General features: G+C 36.2%; 1 protein-coding gene across 2 annotated transcripts; it reads left to right on the top strand.

Moving 5' to 3' along the window:
* The first annotated feature begins 3,734 nt into the window (after positions 1-3,734).
* Positions 3,735-14,477, top strand: LOC124407408. 2 transcript variants are annotated; one of them, XM_046883515.1, is made up of 3 exons: positions 3,735-4,062; positions 12,470-12,865; positions 13,840-14,477. In XM_046883515.1, exons 2-3 carry the CDS (start codon positions 12,675-12,677, stop codon positions 14,432-14,434), a joined length of 786 nt encoding a protein of 261 aa, XP_046739471.1. In that variant the 5' UTR covers positions 3,735-4,062; positions 12,470-12,674; the 3' UTR covers positions 14,435-14,477. The 2 variants fall into 2 exon arrangements, with proteins under 2 accessions (XP_046739471.1, XP_046739470.1); XM_046883514.1 differs by having other exon boundaries at positions 3,737-4,062; positions 12,470-12,862; positions 13,837-14,477.
* The last annotated feature ends 1,710 nt before the right edge of the window (positions 14,478-16,187 follow it).

Below are 16,187 nucleotides of genomic sequence, written 5' to 3' on the forward strand. Positions count from 1 at the left end.
AAGAATCACCGCCTCGCCGATTTTCTGCAAACTCTTACAATTAAGTTATATTCTTCACCCTTTAATTAGTCAAACGATAGTAAACATTTCAACAAGTGTCACATCTGAGAGATGTACTTTTCGCTAAATTTGACTAACCAAAGTTAAAATTTGTCGCTATTGGAAATGAGCAGATTAATAAATAAAAAAAAGCAGTGATTGAATCTAGTCTTTGACATTTGTTTCTTTTCAATGTACGAGGCTGGACCTTCTTTACTTTTTTAATGTCGCTAAGAGACCAAGGGCTTCAGGTTTCGACGCCTGGGTCGCAAAAGCAGCGTGAAACTTGAAAGAAAGCAGATAACCATATCGTCTCAAGAGTTCTCAGTTTATGTTTATATTTCCTCTCCGGCACTTTCCACGTCGATTCGTTTTTTAACCGAGGATCTTAAGGGAACACAATTCTAGATAATAGTGATTCGATAATCCAATAGTCGTAATTCCAGTTTATAAGCTCATCCTGCTTTTCTGTTGATTTAAGAGTCTGATTGCGTAGAAATTTCTGCATTATTACCATAAATATACGATTCGTTGTAAAAGGCGTCAATTTTAGATTGACAAAATGAAAACTTGACACGTAGTAATTAAAGTTGTCAGCATTATACGAGGTCTTGTTTTAAAGTGTAGCATATTGAAATACGGTGAAGAAGTATCATAATATAAATTGTACAAGTTACTCAACACGATACGATAATAACAATCATGCGTGGCATGTATTATTAAAATTAAGAGGGAGAGAAATTCAATACGTTCGATAGGCTGGTGCGTAACATAAAACTTAAAACATACAATTGCCAGTGTAAGAAACCAGCTCGACAAAGAGCCTGAAATTCTGCAGTCGCCAATTAACAGACGCGTATATTATAAAGATCACGTGAGACACCGGACAGCACTGATCAAATAAATGAGTCACGTTCATGTTCAACGAGCTATGTTTTTTTTTCGTTCTATTTTCATCAATCTGTTTAATTTTTTAATTTTTGTATTCCTCTTTTTTCGTCTATGCATGCCCGATTCAATACACATATTCAAGACTTCGTGGATCATCGCATTACATGTCTTATCGCCAAACCAAATTAAGACGTGACCTAAAGTTCACCAGGCTACAGAGGGCAACTCTCCCAGGGAATAAACAGCAATGTTTGTCATTTTCGATTCACGAATTCACATACCATGTCGGAATACTGAGTGAGCACAATTGACTAAATAACATGCGCCAACTTTCTGGCATGATATAGGCAGAGCACTTCTGGTTGCTCGAATGTAAAAGTGAATTGTTCTTGAATTTTTAACTTAAAATTGGCATGATTTAAATAGTTTCAAATGAAAATGTGAAATTTTTCAAACAATGAATTTTTAAAGTCATAGGAAACATGCGAAATCATTTGAATCAAAGAAAGTTCGAAGTCATGAAATCTTAAAGTAACATATGAGAATGATTCGAAATTCCAATAGAGTGAATGAAAAGCCGAGATCTTGAAGACAGGAAATCGTAGAATCGGCGAAATCGCAATTAAAACAGATGAAATCAGTAGAATTTTGAAATATTAAACTCGTTAAGATTACTCGGCATCAGCAATCTTGTGAACTGCGAATAAATCGCGATAGTGATTAGCCCAAAAAATAAACGACCATTATTTCCCAACTTGTGAGCCAACGATGCACTATCACGCGTTGAAGAATCTTACACACGTGTCATGAGTAAGTGAAACTTCATTTGTGTCGCATCTATAGGGCGGATTGAGTCACGCAGTGAAGAATAGCGTGATTCGCACACCCCTAAGGAGTCATCGCTGTTATTACAATCAGCATTTTATTGTACACAAGGCGAGCAATTCGAGGGTGGCTGATTGTCGAGGGAGGTTTAAACGATTTCCACCCTCCGAAGACCGATTGGCTTGGAGGCACGACCAAGTTGTCAACATGGATATTCGATGTATTGAATTGATCGATTACAGTACTTGGAATAGAAAAAGTGTCAATTTCTAGGTTTCTCTTGAAGCTGGAAAATACAACAATATTTTGTGCAAGGTAATACGATAATCCAAAATAAATAATATTTCTCATCACCATCAGTGCAGCATGAAAAATTCATCTTAACTCGTTCTGGAATTCTTAAAAATTGTCTGTAAATTTATTGTCGTCGAAATTTTTCAACACTCTGAAACCCAAAATTCAGATTTGGACCTTAGATATTAACAGATATTTTCGTAGGTTTTGGAAAAAAAAATTGGCGTGAAGATTGTAAATTCATTTGATTGACGGCAAAACCAACACATTAGCTGAAAATGATAATTTTGCGGAAATTTATTTTTCATTGGATCCGAATGTTTCATGAACTTGGATCGTATATCAACAATCAATAATTCTGATAAGAATCGCACAGATTTTCCCTTCTCTTTCCTCTACGAAAATCCAATTTCATGGAGTTTTCTTTTAATGAGCAATTTTAACCAATTTTATGTGAAAAAGTGTGATAAATTGTTTTCAAGAACAGGAATAATTTTAAACACCCAGACCGTTTTGCACGATATTCCCATACATTTCGAAATTGATTTTCCAAACGTTTCAAAATTTTGTACAAAACTGTCTGTCTAAGGATCTTACTGAATTGTTATGAATTTGAAAGAACCTCACAAAGGAGCAGAAAAATTTTCGGATATTTATCAGTTAACCCTCATATGTACACCTCCTGTGTATGACACTGGTGCCATGGGGTTGCTGGAGACCCCACATTTATATTTCAAGGTTAATTAGTTATCTGTAGCAGAATAAAATTTCGAGTATGGAAAAAAAAATTCATAAAATATCAAAATACCGGAAAATGTATCATTCTACTCATAAAATCATAACCAACTAAATTTTCAATATCTTGAGCTAAAAATTGACTGAATAACTTTCAAGACAGAGATATTTCAGAAATAAAAAAAAATACATATATTTAAGTTGAATTTTGGGAAAATGAATGTATTAACGATTTTCCCGCCATTCCATCGTTTATTTCGGATCAAATGAGATTATTGTGGATGTCTTTCATATGAAATTTACGATGAAGATGTCGTCGGGTAATTTTAGCCATGGTGTGCAGCGTAAGGGTTGAATGTTCGATGAATAAGGGAGCGAAGAACGACCCTCGCTGGTCGCCGTTGTGACGTTCGATCTGCGTACAACCCGGCTAATTCGTTTGCAAATTGGAGTTGTAGGGTAAAAGGGCAAAAGCAACCCTCCTCAGACTGAATTTGACGCCTGTATGTCCTCGGGTTCGAATTCGAAACCCTTAACGAAACCCGAGGTCGCTTATTCGCGTGCCTAGAGTCGGAATCGGAGATTTCAGAGACGGCCGGGCACGTCAAAATTTACTCCGGGTCTTCGGGTCTTGTCTTCGGGTCTTTGAGCACTCCGGAGGGAGTGAGTCACGAGCGTCGCGACGGCGGAAAACGGCGCAGCGATTCGCCTAGTCGAGACTCCGCCGGCTTTGCGCTGCCACTCAGTCTGACTCGAGACGTCTTTTGCTACTGACGGGAGCCCGAGCGAGACGCGCAGCTCGCGTGGCGCGGTTTTTTTGAATACAAAAGTCGAATTAGGAGCGGCGCCGAAGCTTTTTTTTTTTCCTGCTGCATTTGATTGTCTCGAAAGCGTCGAGAATAACTGTAAATTGTAGAAGGTAAGAGTGGAAGGTCCCGCGAGACAGTGAATTCGAACAGCATACAAATGTCTGTATTTCTGATACGACGTGCGGATATTGTGTACAATGTCGCGTTTAATGCATGGATAACCGGAAGTCATTCGCAGATTAGACGCACGTGTGACTTTGTACGTATGATGGTATAATTTGCGGCATATAACGTTCGTCGAATGACGATCGACGTGAATTACAAGCAGCGTGATGAGTGTGACGACGACGGATTGAAAAGGAGCTGAAAGAACGCTGTACGTTGTTACGGCTACGTATTTTACGGTATTTTCAACGTTTGTTGTTTCTCCGCGCAGTTTACACCGCTAACGTAATACACAAAAATATCGGTAAGTTTGGTATTCAAGCATGCGGAGATTATTTTTAGATTATACACAGCAGTGAAGAAAAATCATTATTTCATTATTTCATCATTGTACATACATACTCGTTGCCATGAATGCAGCGAAAGTTCTGATAATGAGTTAATCTAGTTACGCAATATGATAATAATTAACGTTCAGTCTAATCGCGGTGAAAATAGTACATGTAAATTAATAGATAGATGATACTAACAATAATAACAATAATAATGGTACACTTCCCGAGAAGCAAAAGTCGTCCCGAGGAATCGGTAATTTTGATTCACGTAAATCATCTATATCAGAAAAATGACCAAATAGATTTTTGATATAATTATACATGCAAGAACTTTTTTTATAGATCATCATCTGGGATGCGAGTTACGTTTATCTAAAAATCAATGAATCGATGAACCCGTCAATTTAAAAGATGTGAAAAAATTTATTAGCGGTTCTTTTCACACATATTATAATTAATTGGATTGCATAGAGATCCATACGGCACGAAATATGTGAGAAATATTTCAGAAATGTCACGTGACATTTCAGCTTCATTACACGATTTCATGAAAATTTCTGAAATATTTCAATTGCAATGTAACATTTTCGATATTACAAATATATTTCAGAACCATTTCAAGTGAAATACAACATCACCGGAATTATGGAAATGTTTCGGAAAAGTGTCATCTAAAATATAACATTCGAATATTTCGAAAAAAATTCAGGCATGTGTTATTTTAAACAAAAGAGTTTCGTGAATAAAAAAAATATTCAAAATTTTTAACGATCCATATATGCGGTGTTTAATATTTCTGAAATATTTTATACGTATTTAATATGCCACCCGATATTTTTATTACTTCGGAAAACTTCACTTCAAAGTATATCCCAATAATATATTATATATATATTATCGATTATTGATTATGATTGATGACATGATTATTTCTGCCAATACTATATACATATATACATAAATACACACTTTCGAATACCTATGTTACGCATACAGACCATAACAATTATATTGTTTAATCATGCCTGAAAATTATTACTGCAAAGATACATGAAATTCGATTCGCTCTTGCAGTTATTTGTGCGATAGTAATAACGACTTCTGAAATCAGTTGAGAAAGAATGTATGACTGCATCGTTGCTGAGCCGTGTGATGCAAGGGATCATTCAAAAAGTAACAAAAGGATAAATAAAGACAAAAAATGAAGAGGTAAGGAAGGAACGTAAAGATGTATACGACGTATGTTTGAATGTGCGGAACTGGAGCTGCGCCAATTTAAAGATAGTCATTGCACGGCTGCAGGCGTGACGTAGTCACTCAAATGAGGGCAAAGGGAGTGAAATAAACTAGCGAGAGAAAGAGAGGAGAAGTTCGAAATGACCCCGTATTTAATTGTAAGATTTCACTGTGAGTAAATGTACAATAATAATAATAATAATAATAGTTGTACGAAATCTTCGTTTTATTTCTTTCTTAATTTTGTCTCTAAAGAGTGTTAAAAATTTGAAATCAAAAAGAAAATTATCGAACTTTTATTGTTTGACCTCCACTTTCCAATACGGAGTTAGTTATGCTTTTCTCAAATTTTTCTCATTAATTTTATATTTTCATATCAAAGTCATAGGAAATACGTTTCTAAACACAAATTTTTACAAAAGGGTTTTGCAAGTGTGTAAAATCGTTCAAAAAATCGCAATCAGGAGGTATAAAATTATTTAATCTGTAAAAAACATTTCACTATATTGCAATTCTCGCGATTTATAAGGTGCTGTATGATGAGAAAGATAAGTTGCATTCCCGCCTAAAATCCCGACGTGTTGAATCAAAGTTCTTCAGTCTTACTTCGGTTGACTGCATGATATATTTCAATTTCATACGTAAAAACATAAAACTTGCAACCTGATTTGACAGTTTGAGAGTATGCGTCAAAGATGTGACTCGAATTTAATGAGGCGTTTGACGTAATGAGCTGATATAGCGATATTGCTGTCACTCTTAGGTGTGAGAATCGGCCTTAATTGAAAATTACTTAACGATCATCAGACAAGGGCGTGAATATTTGTTTAGCCTTGTTATTCTCGTGTTTACTAACCCGATAGCTTTGTCGAATGTCCCGAATTGATGGATACGTAGACCTCAACTATATATATATATACAGAAAGAGAGAGAGAGAGAGAGAAATGTAGATATGAACAGCGTCTCGTATTTAATTGTTTACTCGCGTAATCGTTACAATCTGCGAATTAGGAACAGCGACGTGAAGATTATATCACTAGGATAAGCCTCTTTATCCCCATCTTATTCAAATCCCATCCACTTCGGATAGTACGTGTATTACACGGCGGAAGAACGATCATTGTCATTATCTAGCCGACAATTTTAATCGCGAAATTAGTCATTGAAGCGATTAGCGCAAGTTTACAACTTCGACAAACTCTAGGTTCAGTCACATGTCAACCATTTTTTTCTTCTTCTTTTAATATAGATTTTTTGACGAGCTGAACAAAATACAGTTTCATTACGCCTCCACGATAAAACATCCTTTTTTTCGGATATATTTTGATTCTAACTAAATTATGCTCTCGATATTGTAAGTAAAAAAATTTAATAACGTAAGAATAAAGGCCAACGCCTACTGTTCTGGTACAGCATGGAATCGGAACGACTCCGTTTGGCTGCGGTATACCGTCACACATCGTCACAGAGCTTCGCCAGACGACGCACGGTGCGGCACTTATAGTGGTAAAAAATTAATTTTAAATTGTTTTTGACGTTTAAAAACTAATATTAAATACTAAAAGTGCATCGGCTGACGAAGATGTGTGACGGTGTGCGATGGTATGCCACAGCTAGGTGGAGTCGTTCCGATCCGATCCGATCTAATTGATAGTGGTGAAAAATTTTACAACGATTTTGTACCTCTTCATTTTCCAAAAGATTTGAGAACAACCTACAGAAAGTGTAAATGCAACTAAGAATTATTTTCAATTCAGATTTCTTGGTTTGTAATGTTTTTAAAGAGTATAGAGGTTACTAAGAGAAATAGGTTCAATTTTACTGAGACTCTGTTTAATGATTTTATCAATGTCACAGCAGATCTTGCTTTCTTTAAAGGCATAGCTGCAAAGCAGAAATTGACGACGGGTAAAAAAAAAAAAAAAAAAAAATTATAATGTGAGAGTGTTTTCGTTTTACATAGAGACTATGACAGGTAATAAAGCAAATTTTTCGATCAATTGGAAGGATTTTTATGAATCTTCTTCGATCTCGTTTTTTGTGCACAAGCTACGTGATACCCACTTTGGGCAAGTATAAGGATGATTTGCAAGCAATTCTGCGAAACATTGGAAGAGTGAAATTTGACAAAAATTGTTTTTACGTAAGCATAGTCGTCAACTCTTAGATCATATTTCACCTTTCTTCTGTTTCGCTTTGCTACAGATACACTGCAATGCGTATAAAAAATGGCGATTCGTATAATCTCATCCGACTCGTTTGATTAATCTAAAACCTGTTAGTACAAATAAGATAAAGGCTGTATTTCCAGATCGAAGCGATGTAAATGACGCTAATAATTTAGTTCTATCCATATTTGTTGTAGAGGATTTTATTGGCTGCGGCTTTTGATCGAGGCCGATTAATTGACACTCGAAACGTGGAAGATTAAACTTAGTTTTCTAGTCCAATTCGCCGACGAATGAGACTGACGCATTTGTGTGAATGTCGCAGTAATCTTTCTCATTATTACGATCGTGTTAAACAAAGAGAGAGGAGGAAAAAAATCTAATGATAATAAACACTGTGTTATTGTATGCTAACGTTATTGCGCCCGCAAGCACTTTATAAATATACACATGTATCCGGATACTAATTGCGTCCTGTGCTGTATAATGCACTCATCGATTAACATACAGGGCATTCGCCGAGGATTATGGTGGAGATTATTCTGTGCAAATTTCATACAAAAATTTTCCAATATTTGTACATTCATGCATTTCCTATACGGTATCGAATTTCGACTGACAATTATATATTGTGTGAGTTGGCATATTGCAAATACACGAGGCGAGAATTCTTTATATAACAAGAGTATGTTGCGCGTTTTTTCACGAAGCATGAAATTGAGGTTAGGGTTGCGCAATGCCAGATTTGTTCGCGACTGCGCATGCGCGCAGTACTAGAAAGCCCAATTTCAACTCCTAGGACTTGAAAGTGGCCTTTTCTGTACTCTGCGCATACGCATTCGTAGCCTCACTGGACCGTCATAGAAACGGGTCTTTGTATAGGGAAAACACGCATCGAAAACCGTGTAAAACATACTCGCGTTGTATAAAAATCGTTACGGAGAAAAAAAAAAAAATAATAATGAATTTTTGTTTTCGCGGTCGGTTATTCAGGTGAGATTAGTATTGAAAATGAGTTTCAGAACTTGGGTCGAATTGGTTTTTTTCTTTTTTTTCTGACATCACCGAAACCTCGAAAACAGTGTGTAATTGCTTTTCAAAAATGAAACTTTAATTATCTTCCAGTTGTGTAATCGATTTCAAGGAAATTTAAATATTAGATTCACCGGCCTTGAATGTTTCTTTTTTAATAGACGGATAGGAAAGTGAGTTTAAATTGAATTCTCAATCGATAAAAGCGCATAGAAATGTAAGATAAAAAAGTATATATTTCGACGTCGAAAAAACGTATTTTTCTTAAAAATACTATTTATCGTGGTATTTAATCGACGATACCATGAATTCGATGGAACAAATGCATAAAAAATAATTAAAACATTATTGTCGAGTCTTATGTCTTTGAGTAAAAAAAAAAAAACGATAGAGAAAATTAAAAATAAAAAGAACCGGCGGCTAAAGAGTAAAAACATTAAAATGCATTTAAAAAAAGAAAGCTTTTTAAATGCGAGGCGATAAGAATCAGGCAGTAGAGTTAACGTGGAATGCCCTATGAGGTAAAAAAGCATAAATAGTCGTTAGAAGTTTCAGCGGCGCATAGCCTGAGGACGTTGTAATTAACGGAATTATTTTCACGAATAAGTTATTTGCCATGACGCGTGGCTTGGCGCATTGCTCTGTGATGCATCATATAATATAAAGACGTGCACCGAGAAATGGAAAAATACACTCGCGTTTAAGTGGTCGTTTGCGTTATTGCAGTTTGTAATGTATAACATTTACGCACGCGACGTTTTATTTTCTTTTAATTAGCGACATCAGCATTATCAGCATGAAGTTAATAACGTTACTGTAGCAATGCTTGATTAGAAAAAAAAACGTTACTTCGTACCGTTTGCAATGTCCTAAATTTAGTAAAGCGTGATACGATGAACAAAGTATACTCTTACTTTGAAAAATCAATTTCTTCAAAGTCATTTCAAAATTGTGCAATAATTATTTTTTCCCTGATGTTTCGTTACGTTAATCTAACTAACTTTAGCCTCATTAAGAATTGCAGCTCATTAATTTTAACGTGGGGTTAATATTCTTTCGAAAAATTCTGTATCGTAGAATTTGGCTCCCAAAAAGCTTTTCGGCGAATTTACCAACTCTAAATTTTTTATAAACAGAAAACAGAATATGCATGAAATTCAATTTGTTTATAACGGTATAATAACGCTTATTATAAAACTTCGATTAATGAAGAAATAAAAAATTTATCTAATTTGCATAAAAAGTAGAAAAATGTGCAGTTGTGAGTTTTATGGTTGCCATTGCAACTGTAAACTTTCCCGATTCAATTATATATCGATACATGGGTAGAAAATTTTCAGCAAGTGTGAACCGAACCGAACCGAACCGAACCGAACCGAACCTGCATAATCGAAGTACAGGAAATACATGTTTATTTTTTGTAGATGAAGATAATAATATTTTCGTGTTTTACGTGCATGAATGACAAAATAATGAGACAAAGTAGGTGCGATACATGCGTCAGGCAGTGCACCTTAAAGATAAGATGAAGGTGTAACAGTGCGCAGAGAAATATATCTACACGACGAACGGGAAACCGGCTTAGACTGTAATTCATGGTGTTCAGAAATAGAGTTATCACCTGTAGTCGTTCCGAAAGCGATCGATATTACGGCATTCGAATTAATTAATACGTAATCGCTATTGTGCCACGTTAAAAGCGCGAAGTGAGCGAGTTGACCGAGTTGAGTGTCACTTTAATAATCGTCGTTCTACTCGGTCGTGTTGAGTTTTTTAACATTCCACGTCCCTGCCACAAGTCTCTTAAATCTTCGAAAGTTTATCGTTTTTCTTCCGATCTAAATAATATCACCCCGTAAAAACAAGCGGCAGAAAAATAACATATTCAGATGTATGTCTCTTAAAGGAATCCATTAAAAAAAAATTTCAATTTCTCATAAAAATCACCACATTCATTTTTCACTAGATTTCTAGTATTACGATATTTTCAAGTCGTCGAGGAACTTTGTACTTTTTTTTTTTCTATCGATAGATCAGACTTCACAATTAGCGCTGTTGAATCGAGATGATAATATGGGTTAAAAAACATTCGGTGAAAGAAAAAGAAATGACGTGTGTAAGTTGAGAAAAAGAGAGAAGAGAAAGAAAGAAAAAGAAGAAGGAAAAAAAAAAAAAAAAAGAAACCTGTAACATTATTGATATGAAATACCACGCTTGTACGTAAATTTGTTAACTATTTTTGCGATCGAACGAAATAACGATTTAGTAATAATGTGAATGAGAAAAAAAAAAAAAAAAAAAAGTAATTTAAAATAAACTTTGATAAAATACAATTTGATATAACATAAATTATTATCTTTTCCTTTCTTTCTGAATACCGCGTACAAGTTGACTCGCAAATATCTCGATAAGTCCTTCGATTTTGCAGGCTATTACATGAATGTTATACAGTGTTAACCGAACACCTGTACCAGCGACAACCAAGCTGCACACGGTGCATAATAATGTATGTATAACTATATCGTAACTATCAGCGGTAAACAAATTATGCTTATATATGCAATATGAATGCGCGGTTTTAACATGTGTGCAGAGCAGGTATAAAGCACTTTAGTATTCCTGTTTATATTTCCAATTCTTAATATAGTATACCTCAACAAACATTTGGGCGTGATGCAGTTCATGTACAATGTACACCCATACGAATACACGATATACATATACGGTATACCTACATTATACCCATATACATGCATTTAATACTCATGTATCAGCGCAGCGCCGCGAGCGGCAGTTTTTAACACGTGTACGCGGCGTGGGTGACCGCTAACCGAGACGTGTAGATTACTGCAGAGACCATCCTATAGACGAATCGAATCCTCGGTACATTTGGCGGAGAACAGTATTGTTCCCGAGAGCAGGCTCGGCTGTATATGAATTTTAATTAACAACGTGCCGCGAGTTACCAATTATTATTGTTGTTATTGTCATTATTATAGATATTTTTAGTTATATTCGTCGAGTGGATTTGCTTAGATGTAGATAAGAAACGTAGGTTGTAAGCTTTTAAAAATCTGAAAGATGGACTTTGTCCGATACTTTAAGCTGATTTGTCGGAATTTCAATGTTTTCGTTAATTCTCAGAAGATTTGTTTTCGGAGGATTTTGAAAGAATTTTAATCAATTATTGGAAAATAAAATTCTTATCTGTCATTGAATGAAATGAATTTAAAAAAGTGGAAACCGTTGAAGTCTATGTTGATATTCTATTTAAGATGATAGAAATAGAGGTGAATTTTTTATTTTTTCCTAAAAACTTCGGCAAGTATAGTACATAGCATAGCATTTTACAAATATTTTCAAACTATTTCAATACAATGGATTATTTTTTCACAGTTCTAAAATTAATTTTTACTTCTACATGTATTTTTATTGAATCTTGTGATAAATCCTTTGCAAGTTATAGAAGATGTGTAAAGAATTTAAAAAAGTATTGAATTTTCACAAAAAAGCAAGTCAAAAACGGTGGTCCACTTTTTTTTATACATTTTTACAATGAATTTTTTCACCAGAGATTGTATACAAAAAATGAACAATCAATTCCTAGTAATTGATGAAATCAATTAGTGAATCCGTCTAATCTTGCATACGTAGGGAAAAATAAAATTTGTCACATGACATCATAACACGATATTTTTTTTGTCAAATCAACGTCTAATTGATAAAAATCGCAACTAATATATTCGTGATCGATCAGTTAAAATCTATACAGTAAATTGGGTGAAACGCGATAATCATTGTATTTCTTGATTAAAATATTTGTTGTAATATACTGTAGTCTTGAAAATTGATACGCGATTCTTTCGAATTTTTGCAAAATTATTACTTCTAATGTTATATACATAATACTGAAGATTCATTTGAATTTAATTTTTTTCAGTTTTAGGTATCAAAAATACAATACCATTGGCTCTCGTTCGTCATTTTGGATAGATCAGGTAGTTCAAACACATATCGACGTGGTGTAGAAAAATGTCCGGCAGGATCTGCGACAAGGAAGTAATCGGGCTGCATTCGTCATCTTGGGAATCGATCGGCATGCTGAAACAGCAGGAAAATAATTACCACATCCATAAACAAAATTGATGTATCAGCTGGGGTTCAATCCAGCAACCACAGAGGTCCCGAGAATGTCTCTAACTGCAGGAGCCAACCGGTGGGCATCGAAGGTCGTAATAATCCTTCAACTAGCCGCTTGGAGTGCCGTTGGAATCGTTCTTCTACAGAAAGGCGTTTCTTCCATGCACAAAGCAGCCGACGTCAGAAACGCGACTCACAATCAGGTAATGTACCAAAAGGAAACTATGAAACTTGGCAGGTCGAATGATCGACTGCGCATGCGTGAAATAGTTCAACTCTATTGGCCAGCGAGATGGTATCGTGGCCATATTTTCGGCTGCAAGGCAGGGCAGCCAACTTACTCGAAACAGAACATGAGACGTCAAACTCTCCCGTGGCAACTGGGGAACTGAAATTATTTTGTTACGATGGTTCGTGGCAATCGTGACTTATCGTTCGTTGACAGTAGTAGCTTGTCGAGTCTTTCCGAATCATTGCATCAACTATTTGAGATTGCGAAAAAATCGCGTGATGTAATAATCTCCCTGAGTCACGTTTCACTACTGGAGTTTGAGATGGCTGGCTTGCATTGAGATCAAGCAAAGCTCGCGCATGCGTGGTCGAACGTTGAATTCAAGTTTCACCCTTTCTTCTTGGTGTAGCAATGTTCAAGTCTTTCTCATGTCCTCTGGGGGTGAAAATTCTCAGCGAAAACCTAAAACTCGAAGAGATTTTTAATTTTTAATCAAGATTTAGAGAATTTTAGATTGGTTTTTCTCACTTGTTTACGAGTTTTGTGCTTTCTCGCTCGTGTGGTCATTTAGAAAATTAAACTCGTAAGATTGGTGAAACCGTTTTGAATAGACTTGCAGCGGATTTTCACTATCTTTGAGGTTATGGAACACTAAAATCCAGCTGAATCGTATTTTTTTTGTATTCCTACATAATCTCTCCGATTTTCGAAAGTTTCAAGCACGTATAATTTTAGCGCGCAGGAGAACAAAGTAGGGTAAAATTACACGAGATGCTGAATTTGTTGGGGTAAAATTGGAAAGCCTGACATCACCGTGATAATATGAGAAAACAAAATAAACCGCATAAGAATCTCGAATCAGTTTCCATTGACCCATGAGAATCACACACTCGAAATATCCGGACTTAATAATTACTTCATTCCCTGGCTCTCTTTCAGCTAAACAACACAGTAACCGTGAGTAACCTGATGATGAAAAAAATCGCCAGCGAAGAAGATCGTAGCGAGAATGAGTCATCGTCAAGTAGTTTAGAGGGTGAGAGTGAGGAGAAGTGGAACCCGGGATCAGTTAAAAGTAAAACCTACGATCTCGGTAGCAAGATAAAAGTAATTGAAGAGGGATCAGCAGAAGACGCTTTGCCGCAGGATAAAAAGAAGCCGACGAACAACGACGCTTCCAAGGAGTTCACTCCGGGACATAAATCCGGAAATGCCTCGGAGACGAGGTGGAACTTGAGGACGTCCAACATCGCCGGAGGCGGAACGGCCGCTGCGGCCGTTGCGATGATCGCTGTGGGGGCGGTAATGCTGGTCCTGGGACCGGCCGTCATCCTTCTAAGGACTCTCGACGACCGCAGGCAGGAGCGAAGGTTCCTCAAGCTTTCGGCGCAGGACGATTTGCCCCCGAGCTACGAGCAGGCCACCCTTATGGACGAAGCGCCAAGGTACTCGACCCTGAGCCTCAACACCATCAGTGGCTCTCCAAGCGCAGGAGGAACGTCTGCAGGCGCACCGGAAGTCTGCGAGGTGTGAGCAGGCAGGTTGATGGCCTTCTGAAAAACGGTGAGAAAAGTAAAACGAAGATGTCCCTGAGCATGGAAACGAAAATTCTTCCTTCTTGAACGTCGGTCGTTGTTTTCTGCTGTTGTTTGCTTCGGCGAGTTGAGGGTTCTCCGTGTACCTTGGAAAGCGGAAGTGCGTGTTTATTAGGACATGATTCGTCATGGCGAGTGACGCGCGTGCCGCCCTAACGGAAAATTCAAACGTACCTTCGGAAGTGTTCAACATCGGTGATTCAAGACTTGAAATAATTATGTAGAGAATTGTTTGTTATGATCGTTCGAAAGCAGAAGAAGAGATCGTATTGTTTTTGCGCAATCAGTGAGAGATGAACTTTCTAGGGAATTTAAGGTGATAAGGAAAGCGAATGGAGCAGATAACCAGCCTGAACATAATTCACTCGAGTTCCACGTGAATACTTGAGTCAGAATTATTTGTGGATTTCAGTATGAAAAAATATAATCATTACACAGAACAATGCAACTTTTTTCTTAATACTGAATAATTATAGTACACCGTTCTTGTCTGGTTATTGAATAATCTCAAGAGTACAGTTTACGATCTATAGGGTGATCCAGCAGTCACTCAACGTGGTGTTGGAATTAGTGCAATTTCATTACCGAATTGGTTTCATTTTCGTGGCACCGTGTTCATTGATCCGTTTTGAAAAAAAAAAACTATTTTTGACATCACAATTACGGCTGTTCATATACAGACCGATAATTGGACGAGAAAAAAGGGGCGGGAAAATTGAAAAGGAGAGAAATAATTGGCGGTAGAATTGTTAGCCCTCGATTGCCGCGCTGCCTAACATCGTATCTTGTTGCTAAAAAGTTTAAAGCGCGTATTTACAGTGAACTGTCCGTAACTTTCCGTCACGATATTAACCGTCGTTAATTCGTCAATTCTTGTTCGCAAGGCGAGCGGCACCGTATGAAGCGGAATGTTACGAAGCATCGTTAAATGTAAAGACGTATTTATTATCACTTTATGATAAAATACGATGCACCAAATCTGCTGGGACAGATTGTAATACCTAACTGAAATGAAAACATGTGATATCTATAATTATGGCATTGCAATTATCGACAATTTTCGCATAAAAATTCTACCTTAAATTATAAAACTAGTACTTTTAAAAAATAATTATTTCGTTCGTATAAGCTGTAAGCCCTCCGCAGCAAATATCGCTGTGTTAATTGGTTATGAACTATCAGCGTTTTGTATAAATTGCGTATTTGTTTTGTAAATATAATAAGATAAGTATATATATATATATATATAATACACGAAGCCGAGACATTGGTTGTATAGTATAAACGATATTACGCAACTAAAGAAGAAGACAAGAAAGTAGAATAAAAGTGAATGTATAATTGTTTTAAAACAAATAATTTTAATAGTTTTAATGACGAATGATACCTAAGATATTACGTAAAAGAAAAAAAAAAAAAAAGAAAGTATTTCACCGTATTGTTACCTACGAATCAGATTAGATTTTCGTGAGAGAAACTTACTGCAAAGAAAAATTTGATAATGCGCAGCTGTCCATTCGTTCAGACTTTAGACACAGACCCTTCTACCGTGCGAGTTATCGATATCGGCTTGACTTTAACATAAATTATTCGAGTGACTAGAAACAAACATGATATAACTTGGTTAATAACGAGCCAAAAAAAAAAGACTTACAGATTATACGAGATATCGGCAGCTATAAGGTTCGCTC

The sequence above is a fragment of the Diprion similis genome, chromosome 6 (genome assembly GCF_021155765.1).
Source record: "Diprion similis isolate iyDipSimi1 chromosome 6, iyDipSimi1.1, whole genome shotgun sequence".
Taxonomy (NCBI): Eukaryota; Metazoa; Arthropoda; class Insecta; order Hymenoptera; family Diprionidae; genus Diprion; species Diprion similis.

Coding starts and splice junctions, on each gene's coding strand:
- LOC124407408 (XM_046883515.1), top strand. CDS start 12,675: ATGTATCAGCTGGGGTTCAATCCAGCAACCACAGAGGTCCCGAGAATG. Junction 12,866..13,839: donor GACGTCAGAAACGCGACTCA/CAATCAGGTAAT, acceptor GGCTCTCTTTCA/GCTAAACAACACAGTAACCG.